Source organism: Fusarium oxysporum, chromosome 1 (assembly GCF_000149955.1).
Source record: "Fusarium oxysporum f. sp. lycopersici 4287 chromosome 1, whole genome shotgun sequence".
NCBI classification, from domain to species: Eukaryota; Fungi; Ascomycota; class Sordariomycetes; order Hypocreales; family Nectriaceae; genus Fusarium; species Fusarium oxysporum.
In genome coordinates this window covers 4,793,610-4,815,379 of record NC_030986.1, presented here as the reverse complement: position 1 = coordinate 4,815,379, position 21,770 = coordinate 4,793,610, and the positions used below count along the sequence as shown (strand labels likewise).

At 49.9% G+C, this 21,770-nt stretch overlaps 7 protein-coding genes across 14 annotated transcripts; 4 read left to right on the top strand and 3 right to left on the bottom strand.

Annotated features, from left to right (window-relative positions):
* Nucleotides 1-2,046: 2,046 nt before the first annotated feature.
* FOXG_17995 (uncharacterized protein) lies at nt 2,047-2,169 on the bottom strand (the record flags this gene model as incomplete). Its single annotated transcript, XM_018398025.1, has 1 exon — nt 2,047-2,169. One exon carries the CDS (start codon nt 2,167-2,169, stop codon nt 2,047-2,049), a length of 123 nt encoding a protein of 40 aa, XP_018233489.1.
* A 508-nt stretch (nt 2,170-2,677) lies between these two features.
* Nucleotides 2,678-5,485, bottom strand: FOXG_01015 (uncharacterized protein). Of its 2 annotated transcripts, XM_018377721.1 has the most exons (3): nt 5,065-5,401; nt 4,091-5,012; nt 2,678-4,039 (listed from the first exon to the last, which is right to left on the bottom strand). In XM_018377721.1, exons 1-2 carry the CDS (start codon nt 5,294-5,296, stop codon nt 4,411-4,413), a joined length of 834 nt encoding a protein of 277 aa, XP_018233487.1. In that variant the 5' UTR covers nt 5,297-5,401; the 3' UTR covers nt 2,678-4,039; nt 4,091-4,410. The 2 variants fall into 2 exon arrangements, with proteins under 2 accessions (XP_018233487.1, XP_018233488.1); XM_018377722.1 differs by having other exon boundaries at nt 3,255-5,012; nt 5,065-5,485.
* Nucleotides 4,255-8,908, top strand: FOXG_01014 (isoleucyl-tRNA synthetase). 5 transcript variants are annotated; one of them, XM_018377718.1, is made up of 5 exons: nt 4,255-4,804; nt 5,049-5,676; nt 5,744-8,059; nt 8,113-8,633; nt 8,698-8,908. In XM_018377718.1, exons 2-4 carry the CDS (start codon nt 5,627-5,629, stop codon nt 8,570-8,572), a joined length of 2,826 nt encoding a protein of 941 aa, XP_018233484.1. In that variant the 5' UTR covers nt 4,255-4,804; nt 5,049-5,626; the 3' UTR covers nt 8,573-8,633; nt 8,698-8,908. The 5 variants fall into 5 exon arrangements, with proteins under 5 accessions (XP_018233484.1, XP_018233483.1, XP_018233482.1 ...); XM_018377717.1 differs by having other exon boundaries at nt 8,113-8,908; XM_018377719.1 differs by lacking the exon at nt 4,255-4,804 and having other exon boundaries at nt 5,575-5,676; nt 5,744-5,874; nt 5,937-8,059; nt 8,113-8,821.
* Nucleotides 8,909-9,156: 248 nt separating this feature from the next.
* Nucleotides 9,157-13,722, top strand: FOXG_01013 (uncharacterized protein). 2 transcript variants are annotated; one of them, XM_018377715.1, is made up of 2 exons: nt 9,157-9,399; nt 9,470-13,722. In XM_018377715.1, exon 2 carries the CDS (start codon nt 9,617-9,619, stop codon nt 13,265-13,267), a length of 3,651 nt encoding a protein of 1,216 aa, XP_018233481.1. In that variant the 5' UTR covers nt 9,157-9,399; nt 9,470-9,616; the 3' UTR covers nt 13,268-13,722. The 2 variants fall into 2 exon arrangements, with proteins under 2 accessions (XP_018233481.1, XP_018233480.1); XM_018377714.1 differs by having other exon boundaries at nt 9,462-13,722.
* On the bottom strand, nt 13,566-16,622 carry FOXG_01012 (uncharacterized protein). 2 transcript variants are annotated; one of them, XM_018377712.1, is made up of 3 exons: nt 16,104-16,566; nt 14,296-16,028; nt 13,566-14,243 (listed from the first exon to the last, which is right to left on the bottom strand). In XM_018377712.1, the coding sequence occupies exons 1-3, from the start codon at nt 16,327-16,329 to the stop codon at nt 14,073-14,075; spliced, it is 2,130 nt and encodes a 709-aa protein (XP_018233478.1). In that variant the 5' UTR covers nt 16,330-16,566; the 3' UTR covers nt 13,566-14,072. The 2 variants fall into 2 exon arrangements, with proteins under 2 accessions (XP_018233478.1, XP_018233479.1); XM_018377713.1 differs by having other exon boundaries at nt 14,296-16,622.
* Nucleotides 16,623-16,783: 161 nt separating this feature from the next.
* FOXG_01011 (GTP-binding protein ypt5) lies at nt 16,784-18,765 on the top strand. The gene is made up of 5 exons (XM_018377711.1): nt 16,784-17,300; nt 17,375-17,394; nt 17,448-17,474; nt 17,534-17,725; nt 17,778-18,765. Exons 1-5 carry the CDS (start codon nt 17,225-17,227, stop codon nt 18,123-18,125), a joined length of 663 nt encoding a protein of 220 aa, XP_018233477.1. The 5' UTR covers nt 16,784-17,224; the 3' UTR covers nt 18,126-18,765.
* A 363-nt stretch (nt 18,766-19,128) lies between these two features.
* On the top strand, nt 19,129-21,718 carry FOXG_01010 (uncharacterized protein). Its single transcript, XM_018377710.1, has 3 exons — nt 19,129-19,499; nt 19,577-21,328; nt 21,383-21,718. The coding sequence occupies exons 1-3, from the start codon at nt 19,386-19,388 to the stop codon at nt 21,425-21,427; spliced, it is 1,911 nt and encodes a 636-aa protein (XP_018233476.1). The 5' UTR covers nt 19,129-19,385; the 3' UTR covers nt 21,428-21,718.
* The last annotated feature ends 52 nt before the right edge of the window (nt 21,719-21,770 follow it).

The window sequence follows — 21,770 nt, the reverse complement described above, 5'->3', positions numbered from 1 at the left end:
GAGATGCGCCTTCGTATTATTTGTGGCGGAGAAATGACTGGACGTCTACAGAGCGGATGTAACTGATGTGTTGCAATTCGTGGGTTCGTTGGTGTAGGACGAGAGCACATCCATGTCATAACCTGGTCTATCTGATGAACATCAACATATGATGACTGACGATAACAAGGCTGCGGTGAACTAGTCTCAAACTACTGTGCCTGCAATCACAGTCAACTCGTCTGATTAATATTCTTGGCCTTTGTTTAGCGGGTGATACAGTAAGGCGTATGCATAGCTTTGAAACACCATGCTCTACCCTATATGCGGATTTACTCAAGTCAGCGTCATTCTCCACAACTCTCTCCTGTAAAAATTCTTTCTTGGCACGCACTGTTAGTGCGGTGCTAGGAGCGGGATTTTCTGCAGGCCACGCGACCACACAAAAACTGCGGGGACGCTATCGGCTCCCTAACAGCAGTTTTCAGAGAAGGAATTTTGGAGAGTTCGCCTTCTCTGACAACACCTTTGTCGGATCTAATGGCGGCACCTCAGAACCAGAACGCCTTAGATATCGGAGGGCGATGCCCCGGGCATTCGTAGCGACATCCTTCCGATCAACGACGCCGATTGCGATGGGTTTTTCTCCTTTAAAGGCAAGCCGCACCGTCGGCCTCTGATCCCTTCCCGAGGTTTTTCCCTGCCGCCGCGACAGTCGACTACGAGCTACAACTTGGTTACTGGAGATTGTGGACTGCGTCAGCAGATGTAGTGATGCGCGAGAGAATTCTGGTCGGTGGAAAAAGTTCGACAATAGATTGCCCTCGAACCCGCTGACGGGTGACGGGCTTGAGAAATACAGCACCTTTTGTGCCATTGGTATGCTGGATGGTGAAGGAAGCGGGGTATCCTGTACCTAGCTAGCTCAGCACGTCTTTTGCTCCAGTAGGAGATTTGGCTTCGTTACAGCCACCCAGACGAAAAATACACATACATACATACATACATACATATGCGTCATTCTCCACGGCCTGGTCGAACTATACCGTCGTGTAGTGCAGTGTAGTGTTATTTAAGGAAAAGATGGGTTAGTCGAACAAGCGGTCAACTATGCAAAGCTGAAGATCGAGATCAATGCAAGACGTGTCGTTCTTTGATATGGTTGGTGGTGATCGGGCGGCCACTAACAATGGCGGCCATAAACGAACCTAAAGGATGGATCTTTGGTCTAAAACCTGCACAAGAGAGTCACGGGACAATATTCGCAAGCAAAAACACGGCGAAACATGCATGTCCTCTGCTGAGTTGTCGAATCCTCCACTGGACTAGCATTAGGTACTGCAGTGAGCCGTAAGTTCAACTAGTGTGAGCATATCTTGGAACGGGTGCAGCCCCAACGGTAAAATCTGCAACGGTTCTGTAGAGGGGAAGATCAGAGTTGGGATCATCATTGGCTCATAACTCAATTAGATCCTGGTAGCGAATGGTCGGCAGCCAGAGTCATCTCTGAGCGTGACTAGCTGTCATGGGTATAAGGATGGAGTTATCGTGGGGGCGGATGAGGGGAAGTTCAGCATCAGTAACAGTCATAGTAATCGGGATAACGCAGAGCAGAACAGCCAGGGCACAGTATTACAAGGCAGAAGCATACAAGGTAGGACATGAGGATGGTGAAACTATTATGGTGTGTCTACCATACCATGCTTTGGGAACTAGAAACTAACAGTGGCACAGCAGTCAGAGTAGGTGTGATGCCTGCCACAGCCAGGGGATTGTCTTGTTCAAGGCTGAGACGTGCAAATCCCAGGAATCGAAAGATGATGTTTCGAATGCATGGCCTGAGCAGCAGATCTCCATATGGGGAAATGGAAGCGATACAATGATAACGAGGGCACAGTAGGTAGCGGTATCAGCATGCACGAGCATGTCTGTAAGCAACTTTCAGCGATGCCACGACAGCGTGTGTATCAGTTCCGGCTGAGAGGTAATAGGCCGGAAGAAGAGGGGCTCGAAAGGGCCCACGTACGCTGGTAAGTTGATAATCACAATCTCACTCACTGCTGATGTTTATGCCATGAAGAATTGCGTACATATCGTGCCGCTGTACCGGAGGCAGGCAGTGAAGTTGCAAATGGTGGAGGCGTGTCTACAAGCCAAGAACTGAACAAACATGCATGCATGCATCTGCATATACATACAGACATGCATGGATACCAAATGCAAGGAATTAACAAACAAACTGCAATATCCATGTCATCATAATGAGAATGGTCTCATGGTCTCTCCAAGCCCAGAGGTACCAACACCACTTGTACCAAAGTATCCCCCGTCATGAGACCAAACAGCTGGCTGCCTACTCACCGAGTTTATGTGTTTCATCGAATTGACTTTGAGTATTCTCCATGACCCTTGCTTTTTCTGTGTCTGTGGTTGCGGGGTTACTCGCCGCTAGTGTTTAGTTGCTGCGAGGCATGTCATCCATCCGCCCTCATTGTCTCTTGACCCTCCGACGAGTTGTACCGGGAAAGCATCCTGAACCCGCAGCCCAAAACCATGTCGACCATCAGTCAATCGAGGACACCCGATTCGAGTCGCATTGCCTCTACTCGGATCCGCGGAACACCTTCTGGGCCTTCGACGTCAGCAGCCCCCCCCTCCATCACAGGCACAAGGCACAGACAGGCACAGGCACAGACAGGCACAAGGCACAGGCACAAGGTACCAGGGGGTCAAGAACATCACATTGATGAATAATGACGATGGTTGAGCATCTTGTGACCCAAATTCCGATGCTGCCGTGTCTTGTCATCGGCGAAGCGTTCGGCCCCGAGTCTCGAGAGCTCGTCTGTATCAGGCTGTCATATTTACGATATAATCCAAGCCATTGAGACGCGTAAGGCAATACAACCATCCCAAGGCAACGTATCCGTATCCGCGACATTCATCAATTACACAAACGACTCTCCTTAACGGCTGTTTTATCAGCTCAGCCTGGATAAATTTATCAAAAATCATATTCCATACACCTCAATCCTTTACTGAACATTTCATGATTTACACTGCCTCTCACATGGTAAGTGCCGATTACGACATGCTGGGTAGACTAACGTAGTCCAAACCAGAACGAAAGTTTCCGTCCCTATATTGGGCATCTCTAAGTGGAGATATCGATCATCTTGCAAAGTGCCGTGCTGATATCGAAGCTCCCGAGTCTCGACATGACCAACGTCAGCCAGACGCATATAGTGAAGGGTGAAAGGCTGACATGGATAAAGGGCGTCAAATACAATTCAATTTCAAAGCAAGCCTCACCGGAACATCTGAGACATTCACAATAAACCATGACAGCCGATTGACACTCCGCTCAAGGGTCATGTCTTGACACTATCAAATATATTCATAATAGCTTGGATACTCATTTGTGACCAACCGGTTGGGTTACAACGCCGTATGCCGGCAGTGTAATGGTCCGCAATCATCCGGCTTTTCCAGACCTGCTGGACAAGGGACTTAGAGATGGAATTTCGCTTTCACACCCATCATAACCTCAAAAAATGTGACACTCGTACGTACACCTATCATCGAGGATCTACCGAATATTTTCGAAACTGGGATTCCATATCAAAAAGGCCTCATTTTTGCTCTTGAGACCCATTATGCCACCCAACGGTACCAGGATCAGTCTGATGATACACAAATAAGAGGATCAAGTGCGGGATATACACGAACTCCTCCATGGGAGTATCTCCTCCGGACGTCGGGCTTATAGATTTCCTCTTGTCATATCACTCTGAGACATGCAACTCGCCAAGACCCGATATTCCTCATCCACAGTGCGCTGCTCCAGGTTTACGGCTGCAACCATGCAGAACACCAACCCAGCTTCAGAACGGGGCTCGTGGTAGGGGCCTGGTGTTCGTCTGTTTGTCAACTCCAGATCATCGTCGCTGTGCCAAGCTGGAGACAGGACCCATGCGAGACCGACGCCAAGAAACATCGAGGCCCGTGGTTGACGGTGATGTCTGAGCGGCCCGAGGTGGGCTGTAACAATGATGCTATTCTTGCCTAATTGAATATCCAAGGCACTGCCTATGTGATTGATCATCCATACCTTGTTGTAAATCGTACTTCGCCAGACTAGACTGATGACTTGACTGACATCAGGCATTGAGTGCGCAGTAGAGCCACCGGTAGCCTGTCTCCTCCCGCCGCCCGCAGCCAGCCCGAACACCTACAGGAACCCGACGGCCGTATCCGCAGTTCCCGTCTGTCAAACCCCGGTATTCGGGTCAACCCTCGTCGGCCTATCATCAAATTGTCATGCCATTCAGGCCAGCCAGAGAAGCAAGAAGATTCAAGACCTCGATCCCAAGCAATAAAAAGACTTGGGCAAGATTAGCATAAGCGTAGGAGGCTCTTTGACTACCTCGGTTATGGAATGTCCTCCCCAGCAGGCACTTGTGTAGAAGAGATCCAATTCTCCATCGTCGCCTGGCCTTCTGGCCGGGTTTTTCCACCCCCACCACTGCTAGCTGCAGCGTTTGCTCTTTTCTTGACCACGAGGCACAGCACCTGACCGTATATTGCAAATCCCTCATATGAGACGTCCATAGCTAGTTTCTTCTTGTCTTCGTTTCCGTCAAGGCCGTCGTTCGTCCGCGCCCTGTGCCTCTTGTGTGGGGGTGCCTCCGTATCAGAATCGATTTCGATGGCCGAGGCTGTTTCATCATCTTCAAATGCCTCATCATTGCCATCTTGCTCCGGATCCTGTATTCCTCTTTGGCGCTTACTCCGTCGTGTTGTTGTTTCGGCAACAGGAATATCGGCGAGTCTCACCTCATCATCGTCTTCTTGCAAGACAGGTGCACGATATTCATCTTCAACGTCCACGGGAACACTATCTGTCTCACCGATGAGTTTAGAGGAGTTGGACTCGAGTTTCGGTGGTAGCCTGTCCCTGAAATGTTTGGTTTTGTAAAGGAGAGAATGTCTCGTGCTCGTCTCTGTCAAGAAGATGGAGACCTCAAACTCGTCTAAGTGAGATCAGCTGCTGACAGAGACAAAAATAGATCTCAACACACGTACCTGATACTATGACGTCTTTGATGCTCTTCTTCTTGCTCTTCTTTCTAATCCTTTCCTTCTCTTCACGAAGCTTCGGAAGCACCAAAGGACGGATGCTTTCGATGACCTTGGGTAATACTGGATTTCGAGGATTCAGAAGCCATGATTGGGCCAATGCAGGGTTATCCAAATAAATCCGGCATTCAAGAACTGAGTACTTGGATATCCTCAGATATCGTCGGACCGGAGCCATCGTGTATTTGACGCTATATGTGAGATTGTGAAGTGTAGTAAATGGAAGTAGCGTGAACGACGCTGGACATGGCGTCGCTTCAGTGATGTAATGAGTACCTGTCCACTATAAATCGCGTCGCGACACGCTAAAAGTCATGGAAGTTCTCTCAGGTCTGGAATTGGGCCCTGGCGTCAGCCTTGCAGCTTGTGTAAGCGATTGGATAGCGGAAGCTTGAATTGAACGGTTGCTTAAACAGCCCAGTAGCGCCAAAAATCTCCATTGCTCAGCCGTGTTAACCTCAACACCAAAAACCTTCCTAATTAAGTGCGACATGGTTCTTGATCAACCATGCTTAAATCCTGGAAGTCGTCCTTGAGGTTGCCTCGGTCGAGATTTCCGTATGTCTTCCCCTTTGCAGAGCCTCCAAAACTGGAACGTGGGGACCTAATATAGCCGATCTCGCAGTGCTCGACCGACCCCCAAGCTCGAACCAAATTATCTCAAGCAATGTACCGATGATTTATACGCATGGCAAGCACAGAATCGATCTGGGGAGAAGCCATTTACTCTTCATGATGGTCCCCCATACGCCAATGGTGAGCTTCATGTCGGCCATGCCATGAACAAAATCCTCAAAGATATGATTGTGCGTGTTAAGGTGCAGCAAGGCCGACGAGTGACATATCGACCCGGCTGGGATTGTCATGGTCTTCCAATCGAGATGAAGGCACTGGGATCGCATTCAACGAAGGGGTTGACTCCTGTGGAAGTCCGGGACACAGCACGAAAGCTAGCCTCCAAGACGGTTGTGGACCAGATGAAGGGATTCCGGGCTCTCGCCGTTATGTCAGACTGGGAGAAGAAGTGGACAACGATGGACCGAGAATATGAGATAAGGCAATTGCGCGTCTTTCAAAACATGGTCCGTCGAGGATTGATTTACCGCAAGCACAAACCCGTTTACTGGTCACCTTCTTCGCGGACTGCGCTTGCTGAGGCAGAGTTGCAATTCGTAGAGGATCATGTCTCTACCGCCGCATACATAAGGTTCCCTATTATTTCAGACTGGTCCTCGATACCTGAACTGGCCGATTTCAAGGGAAACCTGTATGCAACTATTTGGACAACCACTCCCTGGACTCTCCCTGCCAACCGGGCTATTGCCATCCACGACCAAATCAAGTACTCGATCCTCCAGGTTGGCGATGACGGCTATCTTGTTGCTTCGAGCTGTGTTGGGAATATGAAGCGCTTCCTTGGCGACTTTCAAGTTGTAGCACATTCCATTCCGGGTTCTAGCTTGAAAGGTCTAGAGTACAAGAACAAACTCCGGGGGCAATCTGCTCCGCCGCAGCCTATCATTACTGCAGATTTCGTGACCTCCAGCTCTGGTACTGGTCTGGTCCACATTGCCCCCGGACACGGCCGGGACGACTATGAAGTGTGCTCTAAAATCGGCATTGAAGCATTTGCTCCTATCGACGATGGCGGTTTCTTCACTGAAGAAGCTTACCCTGACGACCCAGAGAAGCTCACAAAAGCGAGTTCCGTCATGGATGGTGGAAGTCACGCTGTTTTGGAATTAGTGGGCGACGATGTACTTGGAAGCCATAAACAACGTCACAGTTTTCCTTACGATTGGCGAACCAAGCGACCTGTGGTGACTCGTGCTACAGCCCAATGGTTTGCTGATGTTGGCAGTATCAAAGATGATGCCCTTGAAGCACTGAAGGATGTTCGGTTCGTTCCAAGGGGTGGTCGTAATCGTCTAGAAGCTTTCATCACACGTCGCAGTGAATGGTGTATCTCTCGCCAGCGATCATGGGGAGTTCCCATTCCTGCACTTTATGACGAGAACGGAAATGCGGTCATGACAACAGAAACAATCGACCATATCATCTCAGTTATGGAAGAGCGTTCTTCGTCTGCCTGGTTCTCTGATGACCCAGATGAACCTGCTTGGATTCCACCCAACATGGAGGGCAAATACCGCCGAGGCACTGATACTATGGATGTTTGGTTTGACAGCGGCAGCTCATGGACAGAAACTGAGGGCCCTGCTGATGTCTACCTTGAAGGTTCCGATCAACACCGCGGATGGTTCCAATCCAGTTTATTGACTTATGTTGCTACACAAACATCAAAGGAGACGATTGGCAAAGCTTCTGCTCCTTTTAAGACTTTGATCACTCACGGATTCACGCTCGATGGGAAAGGCAAGAAGATGTCAAAATCAGAGGGCAACATGATTGTCCCCAACGAAGTCATCAAAGGGCTTCTTTCACAGGCTTACTCCAGAGGTAACAGGCTAAAACTTGACCCCCTCGGCCCAGATGCCATTCGACTATGGGCAGCGAGCGCCGATTTCACATCAGATGTTCTTATAGGACCAAATATTCTTAGACCTGTTAATGCTTCGCTGATCAAATATCGAACCATCATCAAGATGCTTCTCGGGTCAATTTATCCAGAGGCCCGTCAGAGTCCATTGACCAAGTTAGACCAAATGGCACTTGTTCAACTTTCCGATACCATGTCAGAGGTCATGCAGTCATACAACGACTTTGAGTTTTACAGAGCGGTCAGTACAATTAACCGCTGGGTCGCAACCGATTTGTCCGCATTCTACTTGGAGGCCCTGAAGGACCGACTCTACTGTGGTGATGGCGGCGGTGTTTTGGAGCCTATCCTCATCGGATTCTTGCGCATGCTGGCACCGATAACTCCTATGCTTGTTGAGGAGGCTTGGTCGTTCCGGCCAGAATGGATGACTGAAGACACGTGAGTTATCGTCCTGTGCTCGCTCATGTTTACGATTTGCTAACATCGATCAGTTCCTTGATAAGCCCAGCTCGCCAGCTATATGATGACCCTCTCGTTGATCCTATGCGTTTGACGCTCCCTCAAGATGTGGTGCGTAAGGATCAGTCCATCATCACAGAAGTTCATGGCGCTGTCAAGGCAACACTGGAGGATGCACGAACTGCCAAAGCGCTTGGCAGCTCTCTCCAGAGCGCAGTCTACCTGGAAGTCGAGGATGGAAAAGCGGCGGCAGTTCTTGGACGTTACATGGATGAGCTCCACGACATATTTGTTGTGTCTTCGGTGCAAGTCAACGAACCCCTCCCTGAAAATCCCGCTTGGGCTTTCCAAAAGGAATTCGAGATCCAAGACGCCAAGGTCAATGTGCATGTGCTTCCCCCGAAGCAGGAAAAATGCTCCAGATGCTGGCGATACATGGCGCCAAAGGAAGACGCGCTATGTGGCAGATGTGAAGAGGTTGTCGGTGCATAGAGAAGGTGTAAGAGGAGGATGGCACGTTTGATGATGTGTACCCCTCTTTGTCACGACAAGTGTACAGTATTTGTGTAAACTATCAGGATGTTACTGATCTTACTACTGATTCCAGTTTTGAACAGTATCTGTATCAATTAGACAAATCAGCCACTATAAGAAATGTATAAGAAAGCGCTGAAGGATTACGGCCTTGAGCTCTATCTAAGGATCTGGTCCATTCCATAGTTGAGTCAGATCTCAAGCGCATGACTCTATTTATGAACTTGGACTGTCCCTGAAACCCCCGCCATCAGGAGGTGTTCAGCAGCTCCCGCAACCTGACTTAGACCTTGGCTTCGAATGAGTTAATTATTTTCATGTGATGAGTATCGGCAGTTCGGGCCTGAGACACCCGGTACTTGGGATAAGGTGTAAGATTCCCCTCAAACCTTGTACTCCAACACAAGATGAGGTGCCACATCAAGACACGCGTGCGTCACTCCCCGCCACGCTTGTGCCTAGGATAGGTGGGAAAGGCGTAAAACTGGCGCATCAGAGAGGCCCTGCCGCCTGTGGCTTCAGTGTCTTGTAGCACCCCGACGGGTCACATCCACTCCCGTGACATTCTATAGACCCAAGGACCCCTACGTCTAAGGTCCAATCCTTTCAACATGAACGCTCCGCAAATGCAACATCCTAACCAACTTACAAGAAAACCTTTGGTCCAACGCATCATCACTGCGACGTATTCCCGTGCACTTCAAAGAGAGCGATGAGCTCTTGAGGCGGATTCCCCCTGTCGGGCATCCACTCCGAACTCGACACTTTTGTTGCCGTCATTATCGGTACAAGATTAGCTCCCCAGAGGACATCGTCACCAAGGACAACAATATTGACCAGGATCTAGCGCATTAGATCGACAAGGACCCTTGAAAAGAAGAAAAACGATGCTGCAATATTACTTTATTCATCAACACTGACGACAACTCTCCGCTTCTCTTTCGAGCGCGAGCCTGAGAGTCTGCCCCTGCTGCTGCCGTTGTATGTAAATACCAGCGCGCAATGGCTGACCCTCGTGCTGCCTCGTCGCTGAGTGCATATGGCAGACGGGATGGCCCAGTTACGCCAGAGCATCCCACGAGGTTTAGTTACGACACCGCCGAGAGAGGAGAACCCAGCATGAACGCTCTCCTCCACGCTCCTCTATCCCCTGAACGACCTCTTGCTTTCTCCGATGACGAAACTCTTCCACGCTACCATCACAAGTCTCGTGGTGCTGTTGCAGTTCCCAGCGGCCTTCAAGCCGGTCGACCGAAACGAGCCCGTTCGAAGCGACCATATAAGACCCAACCGAGCAGTGCATTCTTGCTTCAGGAGCCCGTGGCCACAGATGATGACTCCGGAAACCAACGCCGGGCACATCGAAGTAAATCTCGACATAAGGGGAAGGATGTTCAAGAACCATATTTATCCAATGGCACACGGGACCTAGGTCTTGGAATTAGCTCCGGCAGCGGTCCTCGTGCTCGCATCGTGTCGCCAGATACATCTCAGGAAGAGTTGCATATAACAAAGAGGAATGAAGCGCAAAGGCGAGGCCGTAGGGCGCACGCATCGCAACCAGGTGCTGCGCTGGACGTCGACTCAACCCAAATAGTCAACATGGCATTGAACCTAAGCGAGTCACGGCGAATTGCGTCTCGGCGCAACATTAGCCGCGGTAACCCTCCACGTCTGACACCCGTACAAGACTCTCAGGCCGGGAGCAATCTCAGAGCACATCTTCAGCAACAAAGAAAGGCTGTCAGAGGGGCATCGCCGATTCCGAATCAAAGCCTTACACCACGACTACCGGGTGTTAGATCCAGTAGTCCACTACGCCCTTCACCTTTCGAAACTACCGACGCATCATACCGTTACCATTTTTCGACGTCAACTTTGGCGAGAGCGCAGAAAGCCAGAGAACACCTAGAGTTAATGGCCCAATATAGACGATTGCTACAAGTTCTTCCTCCACTTAAGACTGGCTATGATAGACCTTCAGCTTCAAGCCCTCCTGGATCACCTACAGAGGGCAAAATGCATGCCTTTGAGAGCAGAGAGTTCATGATTCCACTTGGTCGAGAGTACAACCCATTGCAGTATATCCGAAATCGAAAAGTCAGAGCTCGCGAACGAATGGTCATCGATGGTGAGAAGCAGGGGTTTGCTGACGTCGAATCTGTTAAAGATTGGGTCAACGAGGCTTCGGAGCGAGCATCGAGGGAGCTTCTTTCCAGTGACGGTTCGATTCTGCCACCATTTCCAGGTGCTGAAGAAATCGATTCTCAGATAGCCACGGATTCGGCTGCCAAGGCGGCACTGAGAGTTCGACGTCCGAGAGTTGACTGGTTCTTCGAAGCCTGCGACTTAATTGCAGATGCCTACTGGCTCGAACAGGACCATCACAAGCAACTCATTGAAGACAGAAATCTCAACAAAATATACCCACAAACAGGAGAAACCTTGAGCCGGCCAATTTCAGGACAGACCGATGAGCTTGGAATAGGTATACCGCCTTTCAGTACTGAAACCATGGAAGAAATGAATGGAAAAGCAAACTCGAACGAATCCAACCTTTCGAAGCCCGAGATTGAACTTCTCGAACCAAGCCACAGAGACCGAGCACGGCAGAAACTCCACGAGATGGGATCTTTCCACCGACAGACTGGCTCAGTGCACCACCGTCGTTTCAGGAGACGAGGATCATCCTCAGATGACTCCGCCAGTGAAGATGATATGCCAAACGATGGAAAGGCCCGACGTGGAACAATATCAAGTCGCGAGACTGAACTGCTGGAGAAGCAAATGCTGGAAATGTTGGCCCGAGACATGAGACAGCAAAGACTCTCTCACGTCCAGGAGACCGAGGCTGAACATATGCAGCCCGAGGACTCGACTTCATCTGAACCCAAACCACAATATCAGCTGGCCACTAGCAGAGAGTGGAATATGATGGATTCTAAAGATTCAGAAAACCGCCCCATTCACAACAGAGCTTCCTTGGAAATCCCATCACTGCCAAAACTGGGAAGGAATACGGGAGGAGGGTCCCAACGCGGCAGAAACAGCAAAGAACACACCGACTCTCCGCAGCCTATGTCACCTGAACTTGCTCCTCAATACAGTCTATCGGCACCACCGACTGGTCTACAGCTGTCGGCACCGTCTAGTCGATCATCATCTCCCTCCAGAAATCCATTTACAAAAGTAAAGCAAATTTTTAAGGACAAGACGCGTGACGAGCCTGAAGAACAGGCATTGGAGACGGAGGCATCCAGCAGAAGACCTTCCATTCCAGATCCTTTATCCCCGACGGAAACCAAGCCGCTTGAACGAAACCCATCTAATTCACGGCCAACCTTCGAGAGCCACAAACACCAGCGTAGCGTGGGTAGTATTAGGCCAAGGGGCGACGACCAGGCTGGACTTCGAGGCATGTTTAAGGGCCCTCGTATTGACACGGTAATCCGAGGTGGTGTTTCGAGATTGGGCGATATGTTGTGGAAAAAGGACATCACCATGGAGGGAACCACTGATGTTCTCTCTTCTGATGAATCTGATAATGATCAGCCCAAGGGAAGATCAAGAATTTCTCTCAATTTGTCGCGAACAAACTCGAGGCGTAACAAGCCCGAGCCTCAACATGGGGCTAAACACTTCTTGGATTCGATGCCACAGTTTCAGCCCATGGCAGAAACGCATGGCCAATCAGCAACTGACGTAAAGAAGCTACAACCTTCTCAATCTCGTGTTGATGCCAGCAAACCGCCCGCGCCTGATACTTCTGGAATCTCAAGCCCTAGCAAGCCTCAACAAGTTGAAAAGGTGACCATCGTCGAGCCTGCTATGTCGGAAGTAGAGTCGTGCCAGGAGAGTGTCAAGGATGGTCCTCGAATTATGGAAAGGGAGGCTGACGAGGCTGCTCCAATGGTTCGGTTCAACGAGCCCGATAATTTCAGAGCACGGAAGTGGTCCATTGCAAATCAGGCCATTCCCCAGGAAGGACAACTTTCGAAGCGTGAAATTGCCCGACTTCGTACGCTTATTCTTACCTCTGGCATCAAAGCCATGGAGATTTCTCGCCGGGCTCAGGAGCTGAAGAAACCACTTCCCAGCAATGACCTTCAGGAATTCATTTCTTCACCACAATCAAGCCCAGTGGGAATACCATGGGTTGACATCGCAAAATTGACACCCAAAAAGTCACTGCCTTTCGACGATGCGGTCCCTTGCTCCGACCACTTCCGCATAGCTCGCCAGACCCTAGACGTGGCGATCCAAACATCAATTGAGCAGTGGCAGACGTCAGCCGATAAATTCACTGCCCAAACGCGTCCGAAACTAGAGGAGCGCATCTGGTGTGTTCGCTCTCGAATCGCAGATGAACTATCAGGCATGACACGCGAGGCATCAGACCAAGCTGATGAGACTGGCAAAGACTTGGCCTTGGGTCAGCTCCTCAAGGTCAAGCATGTCACCGATCTGACCGACAAGATGATGCGCAACAGACGCAGGAGATTCAGATGGCTCCGTCGCGGAATGTGGTCCGTTGTTGAGTGGGTGCTTGTTGGCTTTATGTGGTATGTTTGGTTTGTCGTTACCATTTTCAGACTCTTTCTGGGCCTTGGGCAGGGCATTTGGCAAGGTGTCAGATGGCTCCTTTGGCTATGAGCTGAGACAAGCCCCTCTGAAACTTGGAGTCGTGGGGAGGATTGTGTATCGCAGGAGTTTTCTACATGGGACTGAGTGCTGCCAAAAAAAGATACCACTATTTCATTATTCCACACCTCACTTGTCCTTAGCATTTTCTTTACTATTCTTACCAATTATTCCCTCTTTCTCTTTCTTTTGGATACCAGAGCATTATCCGATTTTGATACCCCTTTCCCGCCTGTGGGGAGAAGCATGGCGTGGCGCCTTGTCTTTTGGTGGGAGCATCTTGCCTTGGAGCAAATGTCTGAATTATGAGCGACAGTTTTCTTTGTTTATTAATACTCCTGTCATCATATTTGTAACTTAGATTAATAATACTCATGTAGTTCTGTCCAATTCTCTTCATCGCACCACACTGTAAACCATATAGGGAGGTCTAAAAAAAAGACTTCCCGATCTCAAGTAGTAATGGCATTTGTGTAATCTTGGGATGGATTTAAGAAACTTCAGATAGGCTAACGGCATCTTGATAAGATAATAGTTTGTTTGGCCCCTAGATTCAAGGCCTTGAGTCATTTGACTCTGAGGGTTCATCCAGACCTATATTAAAGTAGACACTATCTGCGCATAGACAAAGTCATCTAGACAAACAACATCATTACAACAATTGTCTTGATTATCCCTACCCACCCAGCTGGTTTAAAAGAATCAGAAAAAGCAGGTTTCTATAGTCTTTGAACAAAGAAAACCGTCAAAGCTATGTCACCGCGCCACCAAAGCAAAGCACCCACATTATAACCAAAGTTCAAGCCCCCTTTTGATTCTATTCAATCCTCTTCTTGCCCTCCTCGGCATTGAGGTATCGAGCTGTGCTGAGCCCCCTCTCGTGTTTCGCCACATAGGTTCCAATGACAGAGTCCTTACGCGCCTTGGCGAAGTGCTCATTGTAGCCCTCGACAGCAAATGGCCTGGGGTTGAGGCGTGGCCAGTTAACCTAAAAAGAATTAGAATGGTTTGAGGTGAGTGTCATGCAGCGAGAAACCTACATAGAGCATGCCGTGATTCCAGACAAAGTAGAAAGACCAGGCAGCAATAGCCATCCAGAAGAAAAGGAAGATACGAAGAGGCAGGGCGCTTGCCTCTGGGTCTCGGCGGGTGAAGAGGCCAATGAATACAATGAAGACACTGAAGGCAAGGATATAGGGAATAGCCTGGATCAAGACCGGTCGACGGTCAGTGAAGACCAGAGTAGTGCCGATATTGGTTGAGCCTGGTCGGTAAGCTCCAAGGAAAAGATCAAAAGAATCTTGTCGGGGTCCATCGAGGAAGTTGTTACGGAAATAACGTGTGATACCAATACGGGCATCCTGAAGGGCACCGACTTTGGTTCGGTTACCAGTACGTGTGACATCAGTCTTCATGGCACCAGTGCCAGCATATGAGTTGGAGACAACATCAGCGTTGTCAGCCCAGAGATTACGGAACAAATCCTCAAAAGCAGGATCCTCGTCACGGAATGAAGAGCCGCGGGGCATGAAGCCAACATCCTCAAAGATGCGGTCAAGCTTATGCCGAGCGAACATGCTCTGGACAACATTCGTTCGGTCGAGGCAGTCCATGCAGTTTGTACGCATGACACTCGTCTGGTAGCTCCGGGCGTCGAGGCTACCGTCAACGCTAGATGGGGTGTCAATGGCACGGAAGTAGCCCTGCTTCTCCAATGCATCGGCCAACTTCTCAATAAGAGCGTAAGCCTTGTGCATCTTCATGCCCTTTGTCTCGCTGTGGTAGTCAAAGTAGACATAGTGCAGCCGGTCAAACTCTTGGCGTTTGCCCTCCGGCTGAATTGTGGTGAACTTCTCCTCGGTGAGCAGATCTGCTTCTTGCCGCTCCTTAGGAGAAGAGACGAGCTTCTCCACCATCTGCTCGTACGATTGCTTGACCCGCTGCTCGCGACCCTTCTGGTTGACCAAGTTGATGAGATAGTTGTCACCATATAAGCGAATTTGCTCGTCGAAGTGTTTCTGAGCAGCGGAGAAAGCTGCATCGACGCCGCGGATTTGAAGCTTAGGAACATATCGCAAGCTGTTGATTTCAGCCCAAAACGTAGGAACGCTACCACGGGTCTGGACATAAGAGAATATCTGCATCTCTTGACCGGCGCCAGCGCCAAACTTGCCGCTCTGCATGTCCGAACTGCCTGCGTATCCACCTAACCCGCTGCTGCTGTCATTGAGGATGATGATTTGTTCCGTCTCATTGTAGTTGGCGACGTGTCCTTCATCATCTACACCTCGAGTAAAGTACCTGGTACCACCACGGTGGCGGGATCGGCGGGTAATAAGAACCAGAGTCAAGGGGTTGCCCTTGAATGTGGTAGGCTTGATCTCAAGCATGCCGAAGATGCATGGTAGGATATAGGGGTCAACGCCGGGTTGTGCGCCAGGCTGTGATCGAGCGCCTCGGGTGCGGAAGTCGATTAAATCGCCCTGAAGATACTTGTTGAAGAAGAAACGATCGTCGGCCTGCATCCACAGGGGCTTGGAAGTGTCGGCCTGGGCCTGACGTTGGAAGGAGTTGGTAAGATCGATGGAATAAGAAAAGTACATAGGCCCTGAAGCCAAAAAGTTCTTAAGAAGCTGAATGAAGATGTCTTCGTCGGGGTCGTGAATCAAGCGCTCGCGCATGGGCAGGATCTCCGTGGCAGCGACCTTATACACCATGTGGCCTTTGAGACGGCCGACAGGCTGGGCTTTCGTGATGAAGATGACATACTTGTCTTTACATGGTCAGTGAAATGCACAAGCCAAAACCAGAGGACATCAGCCCAAGATTTGGCACGGCAGAGACGAACCAAGGCGAAGCTGAATAATTCCCAGAATACCAGCGATACTCGAGACGCGAGTTGTTCTCTTGGCTGATGCGGCGCTGGCTTCACTCAGGCGGACATCACCAGTGGGACGATCGATTACCAGGGCGGGCGCATCGGGAGACGAAGGCGAAGTGAAAGTATAAGAGTCGTTGGCGATCTTGACATTAATGTCGCGATAAGGCAATTTGGGGGTGTTGAGCTGCGCCATAGCTGAAGCTGTAAAGATTAGGAAAGCGAGATAAAAAAAAGGTTGAAGGTTATAGTAAAGCCCGGGAATTAAGAGTGGCCAACTGGCGACTTGTTCACCCTTGACGGCTGCAAGAGATAGTGAAATAAGAAAAAAAGGGACACGACGTGAGGGATGGGCTGAGTTGGTACGGTATTGGATGGTTAGCTTGAATTGGCAGACGAGTTGATGAGGCCAGCGCAGCGAAGCTATAGCACAGCCACATGGTTAATCGTAATGACGGGATGGATTGAACTTAAGGGGACCATTGTGGCTCAAGGCGGGACCCACGTCACAAGCCCAGAGCCATGGGATGAGGCTCGTAAGATGTAGAGGTACATGCCGTTCGCCCAAATCGGGGTCCTTGGATCAGTACAGCTACCGTGTGAGCATTGCGCAAGTGTACCTCTCCGAGACCCCGTCTTCCCGCCTACTACAGTGGCACAGTGGGTGTCCCTCACCAAAACAGGCCCTGCCTGACGTGTGCCTCGTGCCATTTGAGCCAGTCACGGCTCAGGACTAAAGAACCAAGGCAGTCACTTTACCTCCCCAAGTCCCATCCACGTCTGTCCCGTCTTAATCAAAGAAGCGAAGCCCCATCTTAAGACTCGCCTCTCACCTTCAGCCTCGACTTTTGTCTTGCATCTCACTATCGTCGCCTACCTTCTCGCCCTAAATCTCCCTTCTTCCTCGATTCGCTTCCGTCGCGCAATCACCCCGATACGATTTCCGGTCCGAGCGTCTCTCCACGCCGTTGTTCTAGGACACGTCCGATCCCTCAACCTTCAGGTCATACCGCCACTGCTGCTGCCACTATCACTCTTGTTAGACGCTCTCCGTACCTCTTCATCTCGAAACCACATTCCCATCTCTCATTATGGCCTCCCGACAACCTCCCGCTGGCGCCCGCGGCACTAACACCCGGTTCGCTCAGTTTAAGCTGGTTCTTCTAGGTATGTTACATGGTGTCGGCATTCCTTGCCTGCCCGTTTCGGTTTCATAGCATATATGCTAACTTGTGACATAGGCGAGTCCGCTGTCGGAAAGGTATATCGCAACGACAGTCTCTGATATGATGGTTTACTAATTTTTCACCTCAGAGTTCAATAGTCTTGCGATTTGTCAAGGTATGAACTACTGGCGCCCACGTCATTGTATGAGACAGCAACTTACCAAGACCTTCTAGGACCAATTCGATTCCTATCGCGAGTCCACCATCGGTGCTGCCTTCTTGACCCAGACCATCTCTCTCGATGAGAACACTACTGTCAAGTTCGAGATTTGGGATACTGCCGGCCAGGAACGCTACAAGTCTCTCGCTCCCATGTACTACCGAAATGCAAACTGCGCCGTTGTCGTTTACGATATCACTCAATCTGTACGTTCACCAGATTTACAACCACCATAGGGCCATGTTAATATTCCTCCAGGCATCACTAGACAAGGCAAAGGCTTGGGTTAAGGAGCTCCAACGCCAGGCGAATGAGAACATTGTCATTGCCCTCGCAGGAAACAAGCTGGATTTGGTTACTGAGCAACCCGACAAACGAGCCATTCCCACCGCCGATGCTGAGGCTTATGCTCGTGAGGCTGGCCTCCTCTTCTTCGAGACTTCTGCCAAGACTGCCGAGAACGTCCAAACTCTTTTCACAGCCATAGCTAAGAAGCTGCCTCTGGACCAAGCTGGTCCACGACATGCTCGACCGGGCCAACGACCAGGTGTCAGCCTGGCTCCCGAGAACTCCAACACCAACGTCAGCGGCCCTTGCAGCTGCTAAGCAGGTATTGAGGTTGAAGCATCAGGTTTAGAGTCCACTTTTCGTTACGTCCACGCACATATCACAGAGGCCTCAGCGTGGATCCAGCACGACGAGTTGTCCGAGATTACGGACTCTGAGGTAATGCATGAGCTGGGGCGCGTCATATAATTTATCGGAGTCCTTGGGTTTGGAGGGATCAGTTCAGTCCATACTTTTTTAATACCGAACTTGAATTTTGTTGCTTGGTAGCTTGAATGGCCTGGATGCTCGACTGTGCCGTAGCCTGGCACTTCAGCATGTCAGAGAATACGGAGTGGCTAGGGGAGGCATGAAAACTACAGACCTCGATCATAGGCGACTTAAATGTCTGAAGGTTTCTTATTCCCCAGAGGTGGCCCATGAGATTGACAAGCAGGAGAGTATGGACGAGCCGCTCTATAGTTTCTTTTTCTTCACAGCTTCTGAATAGATGGCTGCTATTAGATGAGTTATGGGACCATGTTGTTAAAATCTTGTGCTGCATGTGATCAAGCAACGAATATTTGTAGACCGAGTTGACATGTTCACATTGTGAGTCTGGATGAGGCCAGAATAAAATTTAAAAGACTATGGATCCTAATGATTGATAAAAATACTTAGGTAGATCTATTGCACTGCCATTAGAAACTCTTTATAACTACCTACCTAGTAGTCTGGGTAGTTGTTTGGGCCCCTGATTCGAGGTCTCATGTCTTTTTGCTCCCAAAACGGAGTTCGTGAGGAAGTCTGGGAGGCAGACATGTCTTGGAGTCAGATCCAAGTAAGAACTCATCAATTGAACGAGTGTTTGTTATGTGACGATACTGCATATGCCAACACAACTATCAAAACATATGTTGAGATTATTTTAATTCTTTAGAATAGGGATTCAACAGAACATGACTTCATGTTTCGATCTCCTGATCACATGTAATCAATCATAAGGTACTGACCATAGTCTCGTCGATCAAGAAATTGGGAGAGAAAAGCGGCTGATCAACTACGTAGAATGAGCTTACGAGATAAACTTGCTCCTTTTGGCATGGAGATGAATGTTTTTGCTTCATCATATTCGGCGGTTGATGAGGCAGTTGCGTCACCCGGTTCCTGCCGCTTGCTTAACATTTAGCTCCATACAAAACCGGGAGCTGGGCTTTTGCCGAACTTTTACCCTGAGCGTTTTTGAAGCAGCTCTCAACTCCATCTAACCGAAAATCAACTGCATCGCGAACTGCGCCCTGTTCGCCATTGCAATCCCTCATGTTGCGAACTTCGCTTCAGTCTGTGAGGGCATTTGGCGGCAGGCCCGTTGTGGCCGCTGCTGCCCGCCAATGGCCCATTGCGGCTACACGGCGTGCCGGCCTTGCTGGTCAGGTAAGCTTTCTTTACAACGTCACAGCTCGTGTTAGTTGCTTCCACCAGAAATAAACTAACCGCGACGATAATTCCAGCGTTTCTACTCCGTCGAAAAGAAGTCCGAGATCGATCCCACTAAGCAACCTGTTTTGCCAGCTTCCCAAACGGTTACGTCCGAGAGAATCCACGAGACCACCATTGACGATGTTGGCGAGACCAAGGCCGCTACCACAGACGTCCCTTTGACACCTCCTCCTCCTCCTCCTGCGCCTGCGCCTATCAAGAAGAAGGGCTTCTTCCGAAGGCTCAAGAACTTTGTCTTCACCCTGCTTGTTCTTGGTGTCGTTGGTTTCGCTGGAGGTGTCTGGTACTCTCGCGTGAGCGACAACTTCCACGATTTCTTCACCGAATACGTCCCCTTTGGCGAGCAGGCTGTTCTCTACCTCGAGGAGATGGACTACAAGAAACGGTTCCCTAACATCACCGGCCGATCAAAGACTCAAGCCACCGAGGATGCTGTTCGAGTTCCTGCCCAAAGCGGCGCTTCCTGGAGAGTAGCCGATGCAGGCCAAGCCGGACGTCACTCAAGTGCTGGCCCTGTTTCCGCCGCTGCTAAGAAGGCCGAGGAGGCTGTTAAACCCAAGCCCAAGGCTAAGGCTCCAGTCGAGGCCAAGCCTGTTGCGAAGGCGGTTGAGGAGCCTGCTCCTACCCCCAGGTCTGACTCTGGTTTCAAAGCACCAGAAGTGAATGAGCCTTCTAAGTTCCCTCCTCTGAAGCCAATCGACCTTCTATCGCTCGAGGATGCAAAGGAGCCTGTTGTTCAAGACCTCGTCCACATGGTGAACGACCTTATCCTAGTCATCAACGCCGACAATGCTCATGGCAAGTATGGCACCTCTGTTAGCAAGGCTAAGGATGAGATCGCCAAGGTTGGAGGCAAGCTTAAGGCCATGAAGGGTGAGTTCGAGAAGAAGGCTGCCCAGCAAGTCAGAGAAAAGATTGAGGAGTTCGACAAGGCTGCTACAGATCTAATCGATCGTGTTGAGAACACCATGATCAACCAGGAGAACCAATGGCGACAAGACTTTGAGCAGGAGATGAAGAAGGTCCGAGAAAACTATGAGGACCGAGTTAATGTGCTTCTTGAGCGTGAGAAGAAACTTAACGAGGAGAAACTCCAGAACCAGCTCGCGCAGCAGGCTTTGGCCCTTAAGAAGGAGTTTACCAAGGATGTTGAGAAGCAAGTTGAGCAGGAGCGTGAGAGCCGACTAGGCAAGCTGAACGCTCTGTCGTCTGCCGTATCAGACCTTGAGAAGCTTACCACAGGCTGGAACGATGTTATTGACACCAACCTCAAGACTCAGCAGCTGCACGTTGCCGTTGAGGCTGTCCGAGCCAGCTTGGAGGATGACCACCACCCTCGCCCTTTTATTCGCGAGCTCGTTGCTCTCCGAGAAATCGCTTCCGATGATCCTGTTGTCAATGCCGCCATCGCCTCCGTTAACCCATCCGCTTACCAACGCGGTATCTCTACTACCTCCCAGCTGATCGACCGTTTCCGTCGTGTCGCCAATGAGGTCCGAAAGGCTTCATTGTTACCCGATGAGGCCGGTGTTGCCAGCCACGCTTCCAGCTGGGTTCTTAGCCACGTTATGTTCAAGAAGCAAGGTCTTGCGGACGGTAACGATGTTGAGAGCATTCTCACCCGAACCCAAACGTACCTTGAGGAGGGTGATCTGGATTCTGCGGCGCGAGAAATTAACGGCTTGGATGGATGGGCCAAAACCTTGAGTAAGGATTGGCTAGGCGAGGTTCGCAAGGTGTTGGAGGTTCAGCAGGCTCTCGACGTGAGTTTTATCGTTTTCCATATGTTTATCTTTGCTTTGCTAACATGATTATAGGTGATTGCCACAGAAGCCCGTCTTCAGAGTCTCCGTGTGGATTAAACAAAAAAGGGATGTCTCATTTGTTGTGTATAATTGGACCCAGGCGCCGTCGTGTCTAGAGAGAGGCTGGATAGCCGTGTATTAGATAGCAATAGACGATGAGGGCGTGGTTACCATCTTTTGACTATTTATTATTGCCGATATTAATGCCTTGTTGCATGATTCCTCATCATTTGTTGATTAATACAACACCAGAACTGAACAACTTGTTAATATCCAGTAGGAAGTAAAAATTTTAGAGATCGAATTCGACATTGTTGACAGCGAAGAATACTTGATCGTTGACTTGTCACAATAACATCAAACTGTTGGTTTTTGTTGTATATGAATTGTTGGCCAATAT

Coding starts and splice junctions, on each gene's coding strand:
- FOXG_01010 (XM_018377710.1), top strand. CDS start 19,386: ATGTTGCGAACTTCGCTTCAGTCTGTGAGGGCATTTGGCGGCAGGCCC. Junction 19,500..19,576: donor GTGCCGGCCTTGCTGGTCAG/GTAAGCTTTCTT, acceptor CGATAATTCCAG/CGTTTCTACTCCGTCGAAAA. Junction 21,329..21,382: donor AGGTTCAGCAGGCTCTCGAC/GTGAGTTTTATC, acceptor ACATGATTATAG/GTGATTGCCACAGAAGCCCG.
- FOXG_01011 (XM_018377711.1), top strand. CDS start 17,225: ATGGCCTCCCGACAACCTCCCGCTGGCGCCCGCGGCACTAACACCCGG. Junction 17,395..17,447: donor GCGAGTCCGCTGTCGGAAAG/GTATATCGCAAC, acceptor TTTTCACCTCAG/AGTTCAATAGTCTTGCGATT. Junction 17,475..17,533: donor TAGTCTTGCGATTTGTCAAG/GTATGAACTACT, acceptor AAGACCTTCTAG/GACCAATTCGATTCCTATCG.
- FOXG_01015 (XM_018377722.1), bottom strand. CDS start 5,296: ATGGCTCCGGTCCGACGATATCTGAGGATATCCAAGTACTCAGTTCTT. Junction 5,013..5,064: donor CAAAGACGTCATAGTATCAG/GTACGTGTGTTG, acceptor GATCTCACTTAG/ACGAGTTTGAGGTCTCCATC.
- FOXG_01013 (XM_018377715.1), top strand. CDS start 9,617: ATGGCTGACCCTCGTGCTGCCTCGTCGCTGAGTGCATATGGCAGACGG.
- FOXG_01012 (XM_018377712.1), bottom strand. CDS start 16,329: ATGGCGCAGCTCAACACCCCCAAATTGCCTTATCGCGACATTAATGTC. Junction 16,029..16,103: donor AATTATTCAGCTTCGCCTTG/GTTCGTCTCTGC, acceptor GACCATGTAAAG/ACAAGTATGTCATCTTCATC. Junction 14,244..14,295: donor GGAATCACGGCATGCTCTAT/GTAGGTTTCTCG, acceptor AATTCTTTTTAG/GTTAACTGGCCACGCCTCAA.
- FOXG_01014 (XM_018377718.1), top strand. CDS start 5,627: ATGCTTAAATCCTGGAAGTCGTCCTTGAGGTTGCCTCGGTCGAGATTT. Junction 5,677..5,743: donor TTGCCTCGGTCGAGATTTCC/GTATGTCTTCCC, acceptor CCGATCTCGCAG/TGCTCGACCGACCCCCAAGC. Junction 8,060..8,112: donor GAATGGATGACTGAAGACAC/GTGAGTTATCGT, acceptor AACATCGATCAG/TTCCTTGATAAGCCCAGCTC.